This window comes from Rutilus rutilus (genome assembly GCF_951802725.1).
Source record: "Rutilus rutilus genome assembly, chromosome: 3".
In the NCBI taxonomy this organism is placed as follows: Eukaryota; Metazoa; Chordata; class Actinopteri; order Cypriniformes; family Leuciscidae; genus Rutilus; species Rutilus rutilus.
The window spans coordinates 28,213,526-28,232,889 of record NC_140211.1 but is presented as its reverse complement, the minus strand read 5'-3'; the positions used below and the strand labels follow the sequence as shown (position 1 = coordinate 28,232,889).

The 19,364-nt window shown below is 37.6% G+C and overlaps 1 protein-coding gene across 4 annotated transcripts in view; it reads right to left on the bottom strand.

The window, feature by feature from the left end:
• Positions 1-1,087: 1,087 nt before the first annotated feature.
• sorcs2 (sortilin-related VPS10 domain containing receptor 2) overlaps positions 1,088-19,364 on the bottom strand; it is a 194,972-nt gene continuing 176,695 nt past the window's right edge. The window contains exons 12-27 of one of the 4 annotated variants that reach the window (XM_084403473.1): positions 18,460-18,536; positions 17,956-18,047; positions 17,037-17,144; positions 15,898-16,018; positions 15,189-15,322; positions 14,889-15,017; positions 13,491-13,662; positions 13,136-13,322; positions 12,686-12,819; positions 12,244-12,367; positions 9,926-10,038; positions 9,694-9,816; positions 7,568-7,667; positions 6,645-6,747; positions 5,965-6,197; positions 1,088-5,287 (exon numbers count right to left, since the gene is read on the bottom strand). In XM_084403473.1, coding sequence (XP_084259599.1) covers positions 5,223-5,287; positions 5,965-6,197; positions 6,645-6,747; positions 7,568-7,667; positions 9,694-9,816; positions 9,926-10,038; positions 12,244-12,367; positions 12,686-12,819; positions 13,136-13,322; positions 13,491-13,662; positions 14,889-15,017; positions 15,189-15,322; positions 15,898-16,018; positions 17,037-17,144; positions 17,956-18,047; positions 18,460-18,536 — 2,015 coding nt within the window. In that variant the 3' untranslated portion in view covers positions 1,088-5,222. The remainder of the gene's footprint in view (positions 5,288-5,964; positions 6,198-6,644; positions 6,748-7,567; positions 7,668-9,693; positions 9,817-9,925; positions 10,039-12,243; positions 12,368-12,685; positions 12,820-13,135; positions 13,323-13,490; positions 13,663-14,888; positions 15,018-15,188; positions 15,323-15,897; positions 16,019-17,036; positions 17,145-17,955; positions 18,048-18,459; positions 18,537-19,364) is intronic. The other 3 variants (XM_084403474.1, XM_084403475.1, XM_084403476.1) reach the window with 3 other exon arrangements.

Sequence of the window (19,364 nt, the reverse complement as noted above, 5' to 3'; positions counted from 1 at the left end):
TGTATGTTGCACATTTGTTCATTAAGTTTAACACAATTGAGTATAGGCTACTTCTTTAAGATGTAATAGTTTGTTTGTAAGTTGGATGTGGTTAATAGCCCAGCTATTTAGTATTGTTTTATTGTTACATTGCAATGCTATGCTAAGTTGAGTAGTTGTAATGGTCAAGAGCAGGGACCTGAGGCTTGTGTGGGAAGTTCACAAGCCTGATATAAGCCAAAGGACTGATGTCACTTCCAAAGCTTTGAATCTATGCACTGAAAAAAAAAAAAAAAAGTCAGCACCCAAAGCATTTACTTATGCAACTAAATGAACATTTCAAGAATGTTTCCATGAGTCAAAGTCATTATCTGAAACATCAAAAAAAAAAAAAAATATATATATATATACAGTGCTATGCATAAGTGAATACACCCATGCTAAAGTTGACTAAAAAGAGGAATAAAAAATCATATTTTGGAAATTGAACTTAATGCCTTAATTTAAAAAATTAGGAAAAATCCAACCTTTAAGGACACCAATTTTCTTTGTGAATGAATAATGTATCGTAAATAAATAAATGTTCTTCCTTAAAATACATGGTGCATAAGTGTGTACACCCCTATGTTAAATTCCCATAGAGGCAGGCAGATTTTTATTTTTAAGTATTTAAAAAAAATTTTTTTTAGGATACTATGCATCCTGATAAAGTTCCCTTGGCCTTTGGAATTAAAATAGCCCCACATCATCACATAGCCTTCACCAATCCTAGAGATTGGCATGGTTTTATTTCAGTTAGCCTAATAGCTATAGCCTAATCTCTAGGTATGGTGAAGGCTATGTGATGATGTGGGGCTATTTTAATTCCAAAGGCCAAGGGAACTTTATCAGGATGCATAGTATCCTAATTTAAAAAAAAAAAAAATACTTAAAAATAAAAATCTGCCTGCCTCTATGGGAATTTAACATAGGGGTGTACACACTTATGCACCATGTATTTTAAGGAAGAACATTTATTTATTTATGATACATTATTCATTCACAAAGAAAATTGGTGTCCTTAAAGGTTGGATTTTTCCTAATTTTTTAAATTAAGGCATTAAGTTCAATTTCCAAAATATGATTTTTTATTCCTCTTTTTAGTCAACTTTAGCATGGGTGTATTCACTTATGCATAGCACTGTATATATTCCCCCAAAGCATTTATATTGACATTGTAACTGAGAATCCAATGAAAGTATGCAGTGTGTTTGTACAATTGCAAAACAGTAAGGGGCCCGTACATCCGTTCTCATGATAATGATTAAGAACCTCGGTAGCACTTTATTTTACAGTCCTGTTCCCCATGTACATGTACATACTATGTACTTATTATAGTAATTGCAATAACAGGGGTATTAACTAGGTACTAACCCTGAACCTACCCCTACACCTAACCTTAACCCATGCAGTTACCTTATATTAACCAGTTCTTATGTAAGTACACTGTAAGTACACGCAAGTGCATGTACTGTAAAATAAAATGCTTATGTTCAAATATGTGCACTATGAAGTTCAAGTAGAGTGTACCTGCATGTACCACAGAAGAAAAAGTGAATGACAGAAAATGTAAAGGTCCATGCATCTGCAGAAATCTTAACACTTTAATTCAGTAGAATAATCTGACCTCAGGGTTTGCAAGTCTTAAAGAGTGCCTTACAGATTACAGTACTGAGAACCTGTCGTTACAATATTTAAAGCTGTTTAGAAATTCTCATTACATATTGGGTTTAATTTAACATGGTTCTTAAAAAAATAAAAAAAATAATTACCACACTGCATTGTATTCAACTGTTTTGTAATTTATTCACTGCTGGAATTGAAATGCATAAACTAATAAAAAATACTAATAAAATAAATTGAAGTTATGGTCATGAAAAGGAGGCATCAACATCAAAGGTTTTATATACGTAGACTGAAAAAAAACCCCCAGGTATCAGCTTAATGAATAATGTTAAAACTTTATTAAACAGCTCAAACTAACAAAACAAATCTTTACAGTTAGTGTGTTTGTATTCAGACACGCTGATTAAGTGCTTTTCACTTGTTGCAGTGGAGTCAAAAACATTTACATTATAAAGGAACAAGAACAAATGAAATTGAACAAAATACAGAATCAGTTCAACTGTGTCTCTCCACCACACTTGAGTCTTCATTTCAGAAAGGATCCTGGTGTGTATTTATGAAGTGTCCTTGTTGCTGGAGCGTGCCATTCCTAAAGCTAAACTGATGCAGAAACATCTCTGATAGATCTAGACGTTTCTCCAATAACAGTCAAGCAATCATTTTCACTTCATGGATGGCAATATAGATGACACACCAGACGCCACTAAATAACTTTTCATACACAGGCTAAAAAAGACAGTTCAGCTTCTGGTGCAATAAGTCCACACCATTTGCATTGTGTAGAAATGAACAAGCTTGTGAAATTGATATACATAAACTGATCAGTGTAGAGATGCTGTCTTTTTGGTTTATGCTAAGAGAATCCATTGACCCAAGACCGTCATAAACATTGTCAATGTTTGAATCAAACTTGGAAAAATATAGGCTGCTCAATCTCCATAACAGAATGCATTAAAGAGACCGTGAACCTGCACATCATATATTTGGTCAAAACTGATTCTCTCCGATGTGGTGTGATGTAAGATGCACAGCGTCTTTCTCAGTTGAAAATGACGTGTTCCCTGAACCCACCTGAACAACACTGTACAAGCCATTAACTGTGATTAGTGCAAGTGAGAGACCCTCATCCATAAAACACTAGTGATTCCAACAAACTGTCCATTCAGACAGACACCTTGATTTAAATAGCTGAACCCTTGAAATGACAAAACCAAATCAGTATGCACAGAGACGCAGTGCACCACTTTTCACACAGTTCTTTAGTCGTGTGAGTGTGAATGTTATAGATATAGATGTGAAATATTAAGAATACCCTTCAGTAAACAACGCTGAATAAAGACAAAGATGCAGAAGTGATCATTTCACGTCCACGAAGAACTCCTGAATTCAAGAAAACCCAGTGCGAGGCATTTGGGAGAAAACAGTGCACATTTTGGTCTATTGAAAGTGTCATATTTAGGAGGGGCTATATACAGAAGGATCTATGTACACTTTGTTATATATACAAGCCAAACGATAGGGAACGTAACTGTGTCCTTCTACGCCTAATATAGGCTTATACACACAATACACCTGACAGGTAGCGCACGCTACGCTGTGAATCATCCTGTGTTGTTGACTCCCTGTCAAGATCCGATGGCTGATGCTTGAGGAAATTTAAAGTCCAATAAATAAACAAGCATATGAATTTAGCTAGCGTTCACAAAGGATTTCAACGATGAACAATGGGATTTGATTTCTTTAGGGGATAATGTTTCATTATGCAGTGAAGATGCCTTAGAAGATGGACTATAATCTAAATGATGAATATTTGGCACTGCAGTTCTTGGAGAGAACAGACAGGAATAGGTCTCCGGGGCAAACTGACTATTTCCAGAGGCAATGTCCCGGGCCCTATCGTAGGGACACCCACAAAAAAGATGTCATGGGCGGTGTGCTCAATTGAGTAGGTACTTATTTTACGGCCGCTAAAAAAGTACGTTCAATATAGTACGAGTGTGTGTAGTATGAATGTAATCCGGACGTACTACATCCGCCATCCTGCCAAGGTATCATGTGACCTTCCAGCGTCACTTCACTGCCATTCACAAATCCTCTCCCGTGGCCTCATGTAAAGTGTCAATCATTTGCACATTTCAGAATGGCCCTGTCCCAAATGGCACCCTAAACACTCATGGTCTTCCTCTGAGTCTGCACTTTTGTGACGTAACGCTGCTTTGACTGTCGGGAAGAAGTCTGCTGCGGAGCTCGCTTCAGTGCGGGCTCGACAAAAGTGCGCATCAAGGCCACGTATCAACCGCAAAGGGGCGCTCGCGAGCACACTTCTAAAATGACCTAAAATGACAAATGGGACACACTACGGTCTCGTGGATTTAACGGACACACGCACGTGGCAGCCATTGTTAGTCCACAAGACTGAAAGTACATATGAAGTGTGCCATTTGGGACAGGGCCAATCTCGTTGGATGAAGCAGGTAACCTTTATCTTTTATCTTTTAGTACTGTGAATTCGGACATACCTCTTTTGTCACATACTGTTTTTCACCTACTATATAGCAGGGAAGAATGTGGTTTCGGATGCAGGCCTGGGCCTTGTAAACGTAAGCGCCGACCCTGATAATTGGTGCAGGTTCTCCCAGAAACACCAAGATTCTAGCTGTGCTGATTCGGCAGTAACTGGTATCTCATTTCTTGCACCTGCCTTTTAGACATAATTCTAGACATTATTTGCTTGCTAAAAAAGGCAAAACATGTTTGTCTGCATTTCTTGGGCAAAGTAATCAGTTATCGATCATCATCGCAATTACTAATTTCACCATAGCTATTAATGATGTATGACTAACATGTTGCAGAATCAGATGAGACACAGACAAAAATTACTTTACTGCATAGCATATCCACGAAACAGGGCAAAATAATATATTTTGTTATTAATTAAAGCAAAAGATGTGTTATTGCATATGAAAAGTGATGGGTTCAACTAAAATTTCTTTAAATTTTTTTTACAACAGAATAAAAAGAAGGTGATGGAGAATATCTTAAGTGTCCCTTTGGCTATATCTAACAAACGTTGCTTCCCCTGAATTAAATGTGTATCATATCCTGCTCTATGTGCATTGCAGCACATCTGCAGCACATCTGCTCGGCCTTCACTCACCTTTCAGTCTCATCTGAGTTTTACAGTGACCACGACAACTCAGTGGCCTGAGAGAGTCAAAAAACACTACTTAGAACGAAAGAAAAAACACAGGAGAGGACACAAAACAAGCCAGTGAAAAAGATGGAAAATAAAGCATTTGTCAACGAGTTTCTCCCTGGGCATTAGTAAGTGCTCCCGTGATAAGAGCAAATGAGAGACAGACAGGAAATAATATGTGAGCGTACGTGGTCATCAGCAGAAGGCTACAAAATCCACCTTCTGGAATGAGGGAACGGAGGCTGGAAAAGATAGAGAGAGGAGGAGGAGGAGAAGGTTTGGTGCAGGTGTGTCTCTGCTCTCTCTTCTGAAGGGTCAGATCTGGAGAGAACAGGAAGGCATAGTCTTATTGTGCTCATCACTGGCACCTCCACATTGGTCATCAGCTGGTCAGGTAACTGTGCAGCTCCCTTGAGTTTATGCTCAACACCACCCCTGAGTGGTTGCCTGGCAACAAGAACATCAGAAACAGGTCTTGTTAAAACAGCAGGTGAAAAAAACTATTTCACTCAAGGTTGTTGAACAATGTAACACATGTAGACATTTAATAACGATACCTACAGATTATACTGGATCAATTATAATTGAGTCTTTTTGGGTTGTGTAGATTTTAATCCAGCAATGTGGTAAATAGTAATGATATGCATAAACCATGTTTACATAAAAAGATACATGTTGGAATATTAAAATATGAATCATTTTTATGTTGGGTAAAAGTGATAAAGCCTCTTTACCCAATCCTTTACAATAAGGTTACCCTTCTTAACATTAGTTAATGTATTAAAAACTGTGAATATTGGTTATTGTTAACATATACATCAAAACAATTCTTCATCTTCAATACAATATTTTTAAGCTTTCAGTTTAACATTAGTGTATTATGAATGAACATGAATTAACAATGAATAATAATAATTGTATATAAATAAACATTCACTTAAATTATAGTCCATGATACCTGATGCATTACCTAATATGAACAAATTGAACCTGTTATCCAAAACAAAAATCAAATAATGGCATCATTTCTGAATACGTGGTAACTGATGTTAGACTGATCACAACTTCTCCTTTCTTGTTAGTAATGACTGGTTAGTCTAGGGTAACTGTGAATTTGCTTCTACCTCCAGTGTTACCTAGTGTCTGCGAGTCAAGGTCGTCATCAATGAACTCCTCGCCTTGAATGATATTCTGCGTGTCCTCACTGTGATTGACAGGGCTGGTCATTTCCTGCTCCTTCTCATTGCGCATCTGGGCGTAGACGTTTCGCCCTGGCAGTTTTCTGAAACGCAGCCAGGGACGCGTTAGGCTGCTCTCCTCTGGCCTCAGCAAGGAACCATGGTTTTTGTAGTTTTTCCTGTCACAGTTTTGTAGTTCATGTTCTGTTATATAAGCTGGCTGTCAATTAGACAGGGGGACTGAGCATGCATTCTTCTGTGATGGGGTATGACAGGACAGTGAAACTGAAAGATTAAAGCTTCTCTAAAAAATGTGGTAAAGATGTGGTTGTTCATGTGTGTAGCATGCAATTCAGTGATGGGCAGCAAGACACAATGGGTGTGTGCATGTTATACCTACAAAACAGACAGCTCTAATATGAAGTTATATCAGCTGTAATCACTCCATTCATTTGGAAATTGGATTTATTGAGTAAATAAAATGTTTGTCCTAATAACCCACATCAGCAATGACAGGAAAGTTTTCTAAATATGTGAAATAGCCTATACTTTTCAAAATTGGAGCATTTTCAAAATGTAAATGAATTGTATTTTATGAATAGAAAAACCTGAAGTAACTGCCAAACCTTTTAAACTTGAAGAGTATGAATGCTGCAGCAGAGATCAGGCTTATGAGGAGAAAGACAGCGAGAGCCCAAACACCTGGACCTGCAGCAGCCAGACGAGAACCTGCGGGAGACCAGCTTCTGTCATCAGCATATATAGCATTATCAAACCCTTGCTCACATTCCTCATTCATTTCATACCAATTTTGACTTTGCTAAACTTTGCCACTTTAAAGGCACAGTTTACGCTTGATGAGAGAAATCTCGCTTTTGGGTGAACTCTCCTTTTAATCGTCACCTGACTCACTTTTTATAAACTTACCAAACACTTCAAAAACAAACAAACAAATAAAACCAATTCAAAATCAGAACCAAAATCACACAAATCACACACAAATGTACACACCTTGTGTGGATGAAGCCATTTGTGTGGCTGTGATACAGACAACAAAAAAAAATTACCAAAAAAAACCAAAAACACAACTAAAAATAAAAACACAACAAATGATCTTTAAAGGAAAGTTTACAAAAAAACAATACTCAAACATGCATGTGTTATTAATAAGAAGCACTGTGACTTTGACAAGCTTTGACAACTCAAACAGAAATGCAAGCCAACAGAAGCATGCATAAAGAGTAAATGAAGTCAACTCAACGTAAAGACTAGACCAGAAAACAAAACAGAAACAAGACATTAGTCCATTATTTTCCCTTTTATTTTATAACTCTGAATTAGCAAGACAATATTCTTAAAGTGAAGAGGACACTTCTAAAAGCGAGAGGTAAATGTGACGCACCAGTCTCTGTTGTGCTGGCAGACACTTCACTAGTTATAGGTCCTTAGAAATACATTGTATGTTTTAGTAATTATTGATGAAGGGCTTGCTGTAAACCTAGAATTATTAAGTGACTCTTGGTTGTTGAATCTGTTTTATTTTGCTCACCTGAATCGGAGGCTGCCAGAGTCACCAACACTCGTAACCCTCCTCTCACAATGAAGCTCACATTGTTCTCACTCAGAACCTGCTTTATGGTGGGAACACGCTACAGAAATGAAGAAAACACACACAAGTTTAATACTAACAAACATCACTTCAATACTCATTACTGGTAACACTTTACAATCAGGTTTCATATGTTAACATTAGATAACTACATTACTTAAAGGAACACGCCGACTTTTTGGGACTTTAGCTTATTCACCTTATCCCCCATTGTTAGATGAGTCCATCCATGCATACCTTTTTCATCTCCGTGCGTGCCGTAACTCTGTCTGACGCACCCACCGCTAGCCTAGCTTAGCACAAAGACTGGAGGTAAACGGCTCCAGCTAGCATACTGCTCCCAATAAGTGACAAAATAACGCCAACATTTTCCTATTTACATGTTGTGATTTGTATAGTCACAGCGTGTACGAATAACAAGGCCACATGAGACACAACCATCTTCTAACCGTACACATACTGGGAACTATATTCTCAGAAGGCGAAGCACTGCTACTTCTGCGGAGTGATTTACTCCATTTCTGAGCGAACTCTGCTCCTCACCACGGGGCTTCTCATGTGCTGCGAGCAAATCACTCCGCCCAAGTAGCAGTGCTTCGCCTTCTGAGAATATGTGACCATGTTATTTGTACACGCTGTAACTATACAAATCACAACATGTAAATAGGAAAATGTTGGCGTTATTTTGTCACTTATTGGGAGCAGTCGGGTCAGTTTTTTACTTTTTTACTAATTTTTAAAATTGTTTTACAGATCGGGCTTTGGTCGGACTCGGGCTCATTTAGCTTCTCTCCTTTCATCGTGCTCATAATATACGTGCAGAGCGCAGGCTACTGTATGAAATATTGTTATATTGATAATATTATAAATATGCAATGCAATATGCGATCACGCGAGTAACACAATGCGTGTGCAATGCATTAGGTGACACTGACAGTTGACCATGCAGAGCATCAGGGAGAAGTTGGAGCGTAAGGAGTTACTAAAAGTTCCCAATACTTTAGGAAAAGCTGCATTTTGAAAGTTTTGATTTGATTACCGAGCCTGAAGCCTTCAACAGTGGATGCTATTCTTTTTCTTCACAACACTCAACACAATAAACAGTGAATGAGCCTACTCAGTTCAACAGATCTTTTTTTTCTTTATTATATTTTTATTATTATTTAACGTTAGCCAGTTGGCGAAGAGTTCTTTGAAACGTTGTTCTTCAGTAAAGTTACTTGACATCAAAAAAAGGTAGGCCGTAAATCTTTATTTACTGCTGGATCACATTTGGCTATAATATTCTCTACTGCATGCTTATGCTTCTCTGTAATGGACAGTCTGTATTAATATTTGTGGGCATAATTGTCAGTGGTGGTAGTTATGTTTGAGGCCTATAATAAAATTTTACCTAGGTAGCGTGTGTGTGCGTCTAGCAGAGACAGCGCGCATCAGAGAGAGCTTTAAGTGATATTGATGTTGGTCTCGGGTCGGGTTCGGGCTGAAAAATTGCAGATGTTTTCGGGCTGGGGCCGGATTAGGGCTTGAACACCACGGGCCAGGTCTCGGTTAGGGCTGGATGTTTTGCCCCGTGCAGGGCTCTAGGCAGTATGCTAGCTGGAGCCGTTTACTTCCAGTCTTTGTGCTAAGCTAGGCTAGCGGTGGGTGCGTCAGACAGAGTTACGGCACGCACAGAGATGAAAATGGTACGTATGGACTTATCTAACTCTGGGGGATACGGTGAATAAGCCAAAGTCCCAAAAAGTCGCCGTGTTCCTTTAACATGAATAAGAATGAACAATACTTCTACAGCATTTATTAATCTTAGCTAATGCTAATCTCAAAATTTCCTACTACATTTTTAAGATCAAAATGTTCTCTCAGTTTACATTCGATTCAATGAACTCTATATCATGTTTATTCCTGATAGTATCTCCAGGCTCTGACAAGCTGTTTGCGGATGTCCATTTTAGGCCACCGTATCAACAATTCTATTGCTCATTCAACAAAATGTTTTGTTGAATGAGCATCTATCTCTTCTCATTCGAGTGGCTTCTTCATCCCTGGCAACATGAAACACCTACCTTATCCACAAACACACTCCTCTTCACTGGTGTGCTGACTGGAGGAAGAACATACAGGTCTGCAGTGGTGGGAAGACCAGGCTTTACCATGGTAACCAAAGAGTCCTGAGGAACCCCTGTGAGCTATTAGACAAAGAGTTCGATATGATGAGTACTATGTAAAATGTTTTACAAAAAAACAAACAGAGCTCTAATGTGTGTGTATGTGTATGTTAATGACTGAAGCGAGAACCTTAGCAAGAATCGTGGTTACGACTTGTCCCACATCTTGTCTCCATTCAGGGATGTTTGGGTTAAAGCGGTCCAAATTGCGACTGAAACTCAATGGGATGACCTGGAAATGATCTGAAGAGAGACGTTTAAGGTGTCATGATGAACATTAATACTGCAGTTGAAAAAAAAAATCAGGCTGTTTAAAGTAAGAGATATTTTTATACAGTATAATGAATCATGGCAGCTAAAAATGTGCTGTCAATCAAAAACAAAGGACAGGTTCTATATTAAGACTAGAAAAACAGCACAGCAACAGTTTCAAAATCAGTTAGGAATTGTTTAACCAAGAAAATCTATTTTTTTATTTACTCACCCTCATGTCGTTCCAAACGCATATGCTGTTATTTTTTTCAGTGGAACACAAACATTTTTTGAAGAATCTTGCCATACAACAACAGTTTTATTTTAACAAACAGGGTTCTGATATGTTCAAAAACACCCAGAAGAATTATATATTCTATATTGTAGACAAATATGTCTACCAGTCAGGCTCTCAAACACAATTTTTTTTTTTTTTTACTACAGCAAAGCAAAGAAAATGGGTTTGGAATGACATGAAGGTGTTTAAATAGATAAATAATGAAATTTTTGGATGATTTTTCATCTGACCCGAAAAACATTCTGTAAAAAAGAATCACATAACCAGTTAAAAAGCATTGAAAATTTTACAGCCAAGTCATTTGTCTACAGACATTTAAGTTGCAATGTCATCCAACTTAATTTATTAAATTACGTAACCCAACAGGTTCAATTTGAGCTTGAGGACAAACAATATGAACCAGTGAAGTGACACAGTTGTGCACAACAGTTCTTCATTCTGCATTCAAGCTGAACATTGTCTCTGAGGAAGACTGTCATTTCTGCTTTCCAAGCATGACCTCATCCTATCACACCACACTCATAAATATTCAATCCAGCTCGGGAATCACATGAATATTTTATTTCTATTTAACAAGAAAGAAATATGGTTTAGAAAGATTTTAAATGTCACACAAATCAAGAAATGAAACAGTACCAGTACAATGATTGTTCTCAATCTGTTTCAGACTCTTTAGTATTGATATATTGTTCCTCTGAATGATGGTTATCTTAGGGTGTATGTGTGTATTTAATCATTTACTATCTGTGGTTGTCACAAAATCCTTGTGGTTTTGGATTATTCGTCCCACATACTGGGCAGACTGGGGTTAAAAAATTGGTCCTAGACTTTCTGTCCTCGTTTCACAACACACCAAACCATAACACACCGGTTCACTGATGTTCAGAGCAATTTAACCTTGCTTACTAACATAAAAATACAACACAATAATATAACATAAATGCTATTTTTGCTTTTTGTGCTTATCACTTACAGTAATGAACAACTGGCATACTTATGCCATACAAGTTATAATTTGTATATAGTCTTTTCTTAGTGCTACCAGGCAAATAGAATTTGAAATATTTTTTTACACAGTTCAGTTAAGTATCACTAATGATTAACTATACCTTCATGGTGCTTTTAGTGGTTGTATTATTTGTCCCTTTTGGAGCTTGACAGACCATGCTTTCCTTTTGTGGAACAGAGTGTAAACATTCTTCTGTTATGTTTTGTGAAAAACTGGACCAAATGGGTTTGGAATGAAGTAAGGGTGAGTAAATGATGAAAGAGTTTTAATTTTTAGGTGAACTGTCCCTTTAATTGGCTGCTTCTGTTTAAGCACAGACCAGACATGGACCTGCCTGATCAAAAATAAAATGTTTGCATTTAATGAACCATGTTTTTTTCTGAAAGAAGACACTAGATTTTTCCTTGTCCAAATAATACAATAATAATAATAGTAATAATAAAATAAAATAGTGCTTATTTATTATAGAATAATGCATTTGAACTATTTACAAATAATACTTTTATTCTAATACAGTCAACCCTGCCTCCTTTGATTTGATTGGGCAGCTCAAAAATTTTGACGAGCAGTGTTAGACCAATGCACTGGGTCTAAACATGATATGATTGAATTGGATATCAATTCATAGAAATAAAATCATTTGGAGGGATTCTGAAATTACAAAAATGTGGCTGTGTAGGCCGTGTAGGCCAGGCCTGGGCTGAAGGGAAGGATACGCAACTATCATTCATTCTTTATATATGTATATATATATATATATATATATATATATATATATATATATATATATATTTGTATAGCAGCAGTTGTGGCCCTCATTGCCCAGCAGCCCACCAGTCCACCCCTGATCCCCTGATGCTGAACACCTTCATGGGATGTTTTATCTTACCGTAAACAATGACAGTCTTGCTGTCCTGCACCATGGAGCGACCATTAGAAGCCTGAACTGTCACAGGAACTTCGCCCTCCTCAGAGAACCTTGTAATCAGGCTGTTCTCCAGGGTCAGCTTTGGCTGTCGAGGGGAAAGACACGGTTTGTATAAAGGCAACACTTCAACAGCCACACCTGAATCTTCAAGCATAAGCATCTAAAAAAATGTTTTCTTCATAAAATATATGGGTAAACAGCTCTTATTGTTTTTGTTTTAAAGTCCGCACAATGGCTTTAATACTTAAAAAATAAACACACAAACAGCTATAATAAAACAGAAAACCAAATAAAACTGAAATGTGAGCATTGGGTCAGAAAATGAGCGTCTGCAATAGGAAGCATTTAAAGCAGCGCCAAACATATATTAATATGTGTATAGTTATAAATTACCACAGAGTACCTGAAGGTTATCTCCAATCCACCAGTAAAACACGGTAAGGTTTGCCTCAGTGGGCAGCACTATAGCTGTGAGATTTACTTCTTGATTTCTGCCAGCGATCGGGACCACCTCCAGATGGACATCCTGTAGAGGAGCTGCAGAGAAAAGTGAGGACAAAACAGAGATAAAAAATAAAAAGTCTATTTTTCAGGTATTGAGATATGAACACTTTATATATGGTGTAAGGTGTGTGTACAACTTTGTAAATAATCAGCATCCATATTGAAATTAGATTTCTTTGGAGTTCTTTTTGTTCAGATTTTTTATGTGGGCCTGATTATTGGTTATGACTCAGTAAAACCCTTTCAATCTCACAGTATTATAGATAATACTAACCATTATGTTCCAAAAGTTGATGCAATGGCCTTTGAATCCAGTTCACTCTCACTCAAATCTGAATATTTCACTGACCTGTGACCTGAATGTAAAGTGAGGCTTGGTCGTGTCCAGCAGAGTTTTCAGCCTTCACGTTCACACGGTAAACACCTGGCTTCTCATAACGGTGCTGAATGGGTTCGTCGATGACAGTCAGGTTTTCATATATAGCCCTGACCCCATCCATTAAATCTACCTGATATCTGGTGCTGGTGGTGTCACCCTGAGGAGGGAAATACAGTGAAACAAATGCCTAAAATTAGCAGTGTTTTTATTTGTCTGTAAATCTTTAGCACACGGAATCTAATATATTTATATCATTCTAGTTGTCTAACATTTTAGCAATCAAATTATAAACTTGTAAGTAGTGTAAATAATCCATGTACTTCACCTGTTCCTGATGCACTATAAAGGTGATGTCATCACCAGGTGCCACAGCCAACATCTGTCCTTTGATGCCCAGCTGCAGGCCTTTAGGGGGCAGCAGAGGACAGGAATGCTGCTTTGCGCTCTGTTCTTTATTCAAGCCACCCTCACAAACATTAGCGATGACCTTCCGGTAACTTCAACAGACAACGCAAAACATGTTAGCCTTGACTTGCTTTTACTTGCCTTAAACTGAAAAATCCTTGTAGTGTTGTTGCCTGGATTTAAACTCTTAGTTATAATGAAGACTTGTGGAAAAGGCACAATACATTCCTAAACAACCATACTAAGAGGTGGCTAAAACAGCCATATAATATGTTCAGAAATGTCTTGGTTCAGAAACATAGAAAAACAGCTGAGGTTTTTCTGAATGAGGTTCTGCTGAAATAACATGCTCTACTCAACACAGCTCAGTATGGATTTGATGGACACAAATCTGATTTGGTTTACAAATCTAATCTTTTCGACAAATCATTTTGCAAGCAATGAAATCTGATCTGTTTGGTCAATCTAGTCAGTACTCTAATACAGCATATCTGCTTTGGTTGCTATAGTAATAGTGTCAGAATTGAGAGTATCTGTCAGTATGGAAACAGAGTATGGAAAACTGAAAATGTTGCCTCTGCTCTGTCCATCTTAGTGTTCACAAAGGATGAGACAAAATAAGTAACACGTTCATGCAAAACCACTGAATTGTTCACTCATTCACTATTCACTACATAGTAGGCTAATCATCACATAGTTTGCTATGCGGATGTTAAGCCTGACGTGACACATTTGCGGGTCCAACCGCTTTATCAAATGCCAAAAGCAGTCAACAAATAGAGCTAATATACACACACAGTGTGTTGTAATACTACCAAAACATCATGATCCTAACCTTTACCTCCATATCAAAATCTCAGTTGGCCAGACAGCGATTCATCTGTCCAGAATCTGTAGTGTAAACTGTAAGTTTAATTTTTTTTAAAGCTTTGTTTAAAGGTGTGTTATAAATAAATAGTGCTCATATAAATTGCTGTTGTTGAGTATTCTCACTTGAAACAAAGTAGAACCTATTGAATACCCAGAAACAGTATTCAATAAGTCACGACTTAACAAGCAGATATGGTGAAAAATGAATGTGGGGACAGTTCCTGGTAATATCGTCCACTATGACATTTACATATGTGATGTAAAACAGTACTTGAAATCTGATCTGATTTCAAAACATATGTGGATGTGATACTGATCTTATCTGGCTGTCTGAATAAAGCCTTTAAAAAAAAAAAAAATTATAATTAAAAAAAGGTGTGTTCATATAAAGGTGTGGTGATTTTACCCTACATTGTCTAACACTCTGCAGTGTGTGTGTGTGTATTACCCTGTGCTGGACTTATAGCTGTGTCCTAAATGGCAGCTTTCAGGTGGAGCGTCAGGATCATGCCAGAAGTCAGGATAGCAGCGATCCCCCTCTAACCTAAGACTGGGAGCTCGCTCAAAGCCGTAGTCGCTGAGAACACACAGAGGCACGTAAAGCTCTATTTTTAGCCCCAGATCTAATTCACAATTCACTGCACTGGGGTTTGAAAGTGAAGTAAAGAGTGTCTTGTTACATCAAAGACGTATGTGTATATTTGCAATTGGCTTGAAATGTGCACAAGGTTATCTCTTTGTTTCGTACCAGGCAAAGTCTTTCTCTGAGCACTGGCAAGGTTTAGCTGTTAGAGCTGATGTATAGCTCTTCCCTTTAATGCAGAACGATGTCTCTTTCCTCCTCCTGTACAATCGTTCCTGGCCCATGATGCATTTCTCTCCCTGTAGGAGAAGACGTGTCATGCATTTCCATTTGAAAAGTAGTGGTAACACTTTACAATAAAGTTGAATTGGTTAACGTGAGTTAACTACATTAATTAACATGAACTAACAATGAAAAATACTTCTTAAGCATTAATTCATCTTTGTCAATGTTTCAACATTTACAAATACATTTACTTTTTATTTTTTTTATCTGTTAATATTATTTAATGAACCTGAGCTAACATGAACTAACAATGAAAAGTTTTATTTTGATTAAATAACATTAACAAAGATTAAATCCTGAAAAAAAAAAAAAAAAAAAATGTTGGTTAATGTTAGTTAACACTAATGGGACATTATTGTAAAGTGTTACCAAAGTGGTAAATTGATTCACAAATAAAAATCATATTTCCTTTGCTGTTGTTGCTGTAGAATATGTCTTTTATTATTATTATTATTTTCTTTTGTTAAAATGGTCTTCATATCTTTTCTTCATATTTCTTCTCATTAGATTAAATTAGTTGTACAGCACTCTGATTCAACTTCTAGCGTTTTTTAGCATTCCGTAACTAGAGAAAACAGCCTGATGTTACCTGTAGGTCAGTGAGTTTCCATGAGTCATAATCAGCTTCTGTGCACTGTCTGGGAAACGACTGACGGAAATCCACCTTCACCAGCTCCCAATCCGAACGGTAACTTATGTGGCCAAATACCCTGTCCACAACAGTAAACATAAATAAACATAATCCTTCGCCCGTCCAATAATCCATCCCTCCATCTATAAACATCCGATTATCCTTTAAACCGCAAATGTTGAAATAAAGGCCATTCATCCCTTTCACCAAAAAATTGGGCTATTGGAGTGTAACCTTGATTTCAAGTCACAACACATTCACTACCCAATTACACATCTTGGGAATGGAGCAAACGAGTGGACAGAAACATGGATTCGCTCATCATCAGCGTGTTACTAATGAGCAGGGGCCTCTTTAATTGAGGACATTGAATCTAACATTGCCTTTATCAAAAGCGCAGCCTCTTTATAATACAGAGACCACCTGCTGTTTGGCGTCTATGGGAAGATGCTCTCCACTTAATCTCAAATAAAGCACTGTTCACCACCACAAGGATGAACCCTGTATCTGTGTTTTTGAGAAATCAGTGCACGGGTGTCATGAACGAGTAAAAACGCTTTGATCATCTGGCATAGCACTCATATCTGAGACAGGAGAAATTCTACATTTTGCTTTACCTTAAGTATGGTCTGTGTCCAAATTTATAAATCTACTTCCGTCAGTTAAATTAAGTTCTGCAAGGAATATTCAGCTTTTGATGGACTAAAAGCCTGACCTTTAGGTCGGGATCATGCTCAAACAGCACAAACAAAATGACTGAAAAATCTATATTTTGTCCAAAGGGCCATAAAACCAACACAGGATAAAACAGTCCTAAATGGATAGTTCACCCAAAAAATAAGATTTACTCACCCTCATATTGTTCCAAACCTGTATGGCTATTTTTGTCCATACAATTAAAGCCAATGGGGTCCAAAACAATACAGGACCCCAAAACACTCCTCAAAATATCTTGTTTTATGTTCCACAGAAGTCATAGAGGTTTGAAACAACACAAGAGTGAGTAAATGATGACAGAATCTTCAGTTTTGGGTGAACTATCCCTTTAAGGTGGACTAATAATCAGTTCAATTTTCAGAGGACATACTCATACTCACGTCATAACCAGTGTCTCATCTCCAGGTTCACTCAAAAGTCCATCCACAAACACTGATGTGCTGGTGAAGTTGTGGACGCTCCACGTTTGTCCTTCATCTATGCTGAATCTAAGACAAAAATGTTTGATGTGATGTTGTGTCAGCAGTATAGATCACTCATATGTGACTTATTGTATAAGTCTCTGCTTTGAGGTGAGACATTTGTTAACCAAATATGAAAATGATCAATTTCTTCTAAAATGTATTAGAAGTGCGAAACATCATTAATTTCTCTCTTTTATAAACATTGTGAATATCCTGTTATGTAAAAATATCATTCATTTGCCGTTGATTCTCAGTGTGAACGTGATAGTTTGTAGGCTACAAGCCAGCGTAAGCACTACAAGCTCTTAGTCTTTTCCTGACAGAGGCGGTTGTTTGTACTGCCAAGACTCAACGCCGATGAAAGGCTTCAAGGCTTTTGTGAGCGATGGTAATGATTTTCACTTTGATCTTCATAGTGGCATTCCCTTTTACATACATTTGTGAAGTAAGGTGAACCGGACATCTAGCATGTGAATCACTTCATATTATATGGGTTGAGGGTTGGCTTTTACGAACCCTTTGCAGAGGAAGAGATTTAGGCTGCTCAGGAACTCAGGGTGGTCTGAAGAGCCCTCCAAAGCCAAATGAGCTTCTTAAAGCACTCACTCAAAGGATTACCAGCACAATCAGGTCAGCAAAAGCCAGGGAGGGAAAGTCTTGAATTCTTGTTTTTCATACTAGTCTGACTCAGTGTTTACTACTACTCTTCTTCTCTTTTTAAAAGTCCTTCTGTCAGTCTTTGTCATGTCCGCAACTGGGTACATTTGTGTTTAGTTTACACTTACTAATGATTACATTTATGCAGACAATACATTACAGAAACTAATGATCTTACTTGAGGATTTTTAAAGGGATTGAAGTGTCCTTAATGGCCACAATGACACCGCCATGATCCAGATAGAGAATGTGATGCTCTTCTTCGAAAACCTAGAGTGTTAAAATAAAATAATAATAATAAAAATAAAATAAAAACACTTAAAGGTGTTTTAAGGTCATCATAATAAATATCAGAATCAAGATTCAATGTCGTTAGAGAAAACTGCAGTTGACCAAATGAGAGGCAGCAACAATCCCGAAAATCACTGAAAGGACATTAGAGAGATGAGTCTGCCACATACTGAGCCTTGAAACGGCAGCAAATGAGAGGGTGTCAAATGAAATTGGGCAGAATGGGAACAACAAGAGGAACAGAGATCTGGAGGGTGTTGAATACAAAGAGCAAATCTAAAGATTTGTGACAGTCACAGAAGAATCTATGATGAAGCATTTTTATGAGACCGAATAATCGTTGTAAAACATCTTTGCAGATCATTAGTCTCTTCTCCGTGTTCATTCTCACCTGTCTCCAGGTCTTGCCACAGTCTGAGGTGATGTACATCTCTTCTTTATATTCAACCAGTTGAGACCCAAGGTTACCTGAAGAGAAGATGCACACAGAATATCTTCACATGAATACAGAGAGAGAATCTTTAATTTTCTTCTTTTTAACTCGAGGCAAAGCAGCAATTTCCTCACTTTGTTCGATTTTAAGAGAGAAGGAGGAGTAAGCGTGAGCGAGCTACATTTAAAAAGAGCGAAACTGTGAGAAAACTGGAGGCTACAGGGGATCAAAGGCTGAGAACTAGTTAGAGCTGAACATTTTACTGAGAGGGTGCACAATAATAGCAATAGAAAGCTGGATTTTGATGGAGACTCAGTGCTCAGTCTCTGCAGTGTATGTACACATACATTTACATGGTGAAAACTAGCTGCAATGTGTTGATAACTCTTAAAACCAGAGGCTGAAGGGCTCTAACTACTCATGTTAGTTAGTAAGTGAAATAAGTCAAGAGTGAATAAGTCAGCGTGACACTGTCTGTGTTTGTGTGTGTGTGTACATGTCTCTAGCCCTGGGGGAATAGACAGACATTTTGACCTTGTAAACTGGCAACTGCTCTAGTCTTGGAATCAAGAACATTAATGTATTGTCTTCTTCAATTCCCCATGAACCCTGTGGCAATAAAGAGGAAATATTTCATATATCTGTGCCTGCCTCTTTTTGTGCCTCAGCGTGGACTCATCAGCTTTGCACAGCACTCAGAAACGGGGAAAACCGGCTCAAAACCAAGGTTTCTCTTTTATTTATTTTTATGGTACATCACACTGAAATAAAAAAATAAAAAAAACCACTTCTTAGCATTCCTTTCCTTTTTTATGTGAAGAAATAGTCTGCTTTGTACACACTATCATAATTTCCCTAAGCAT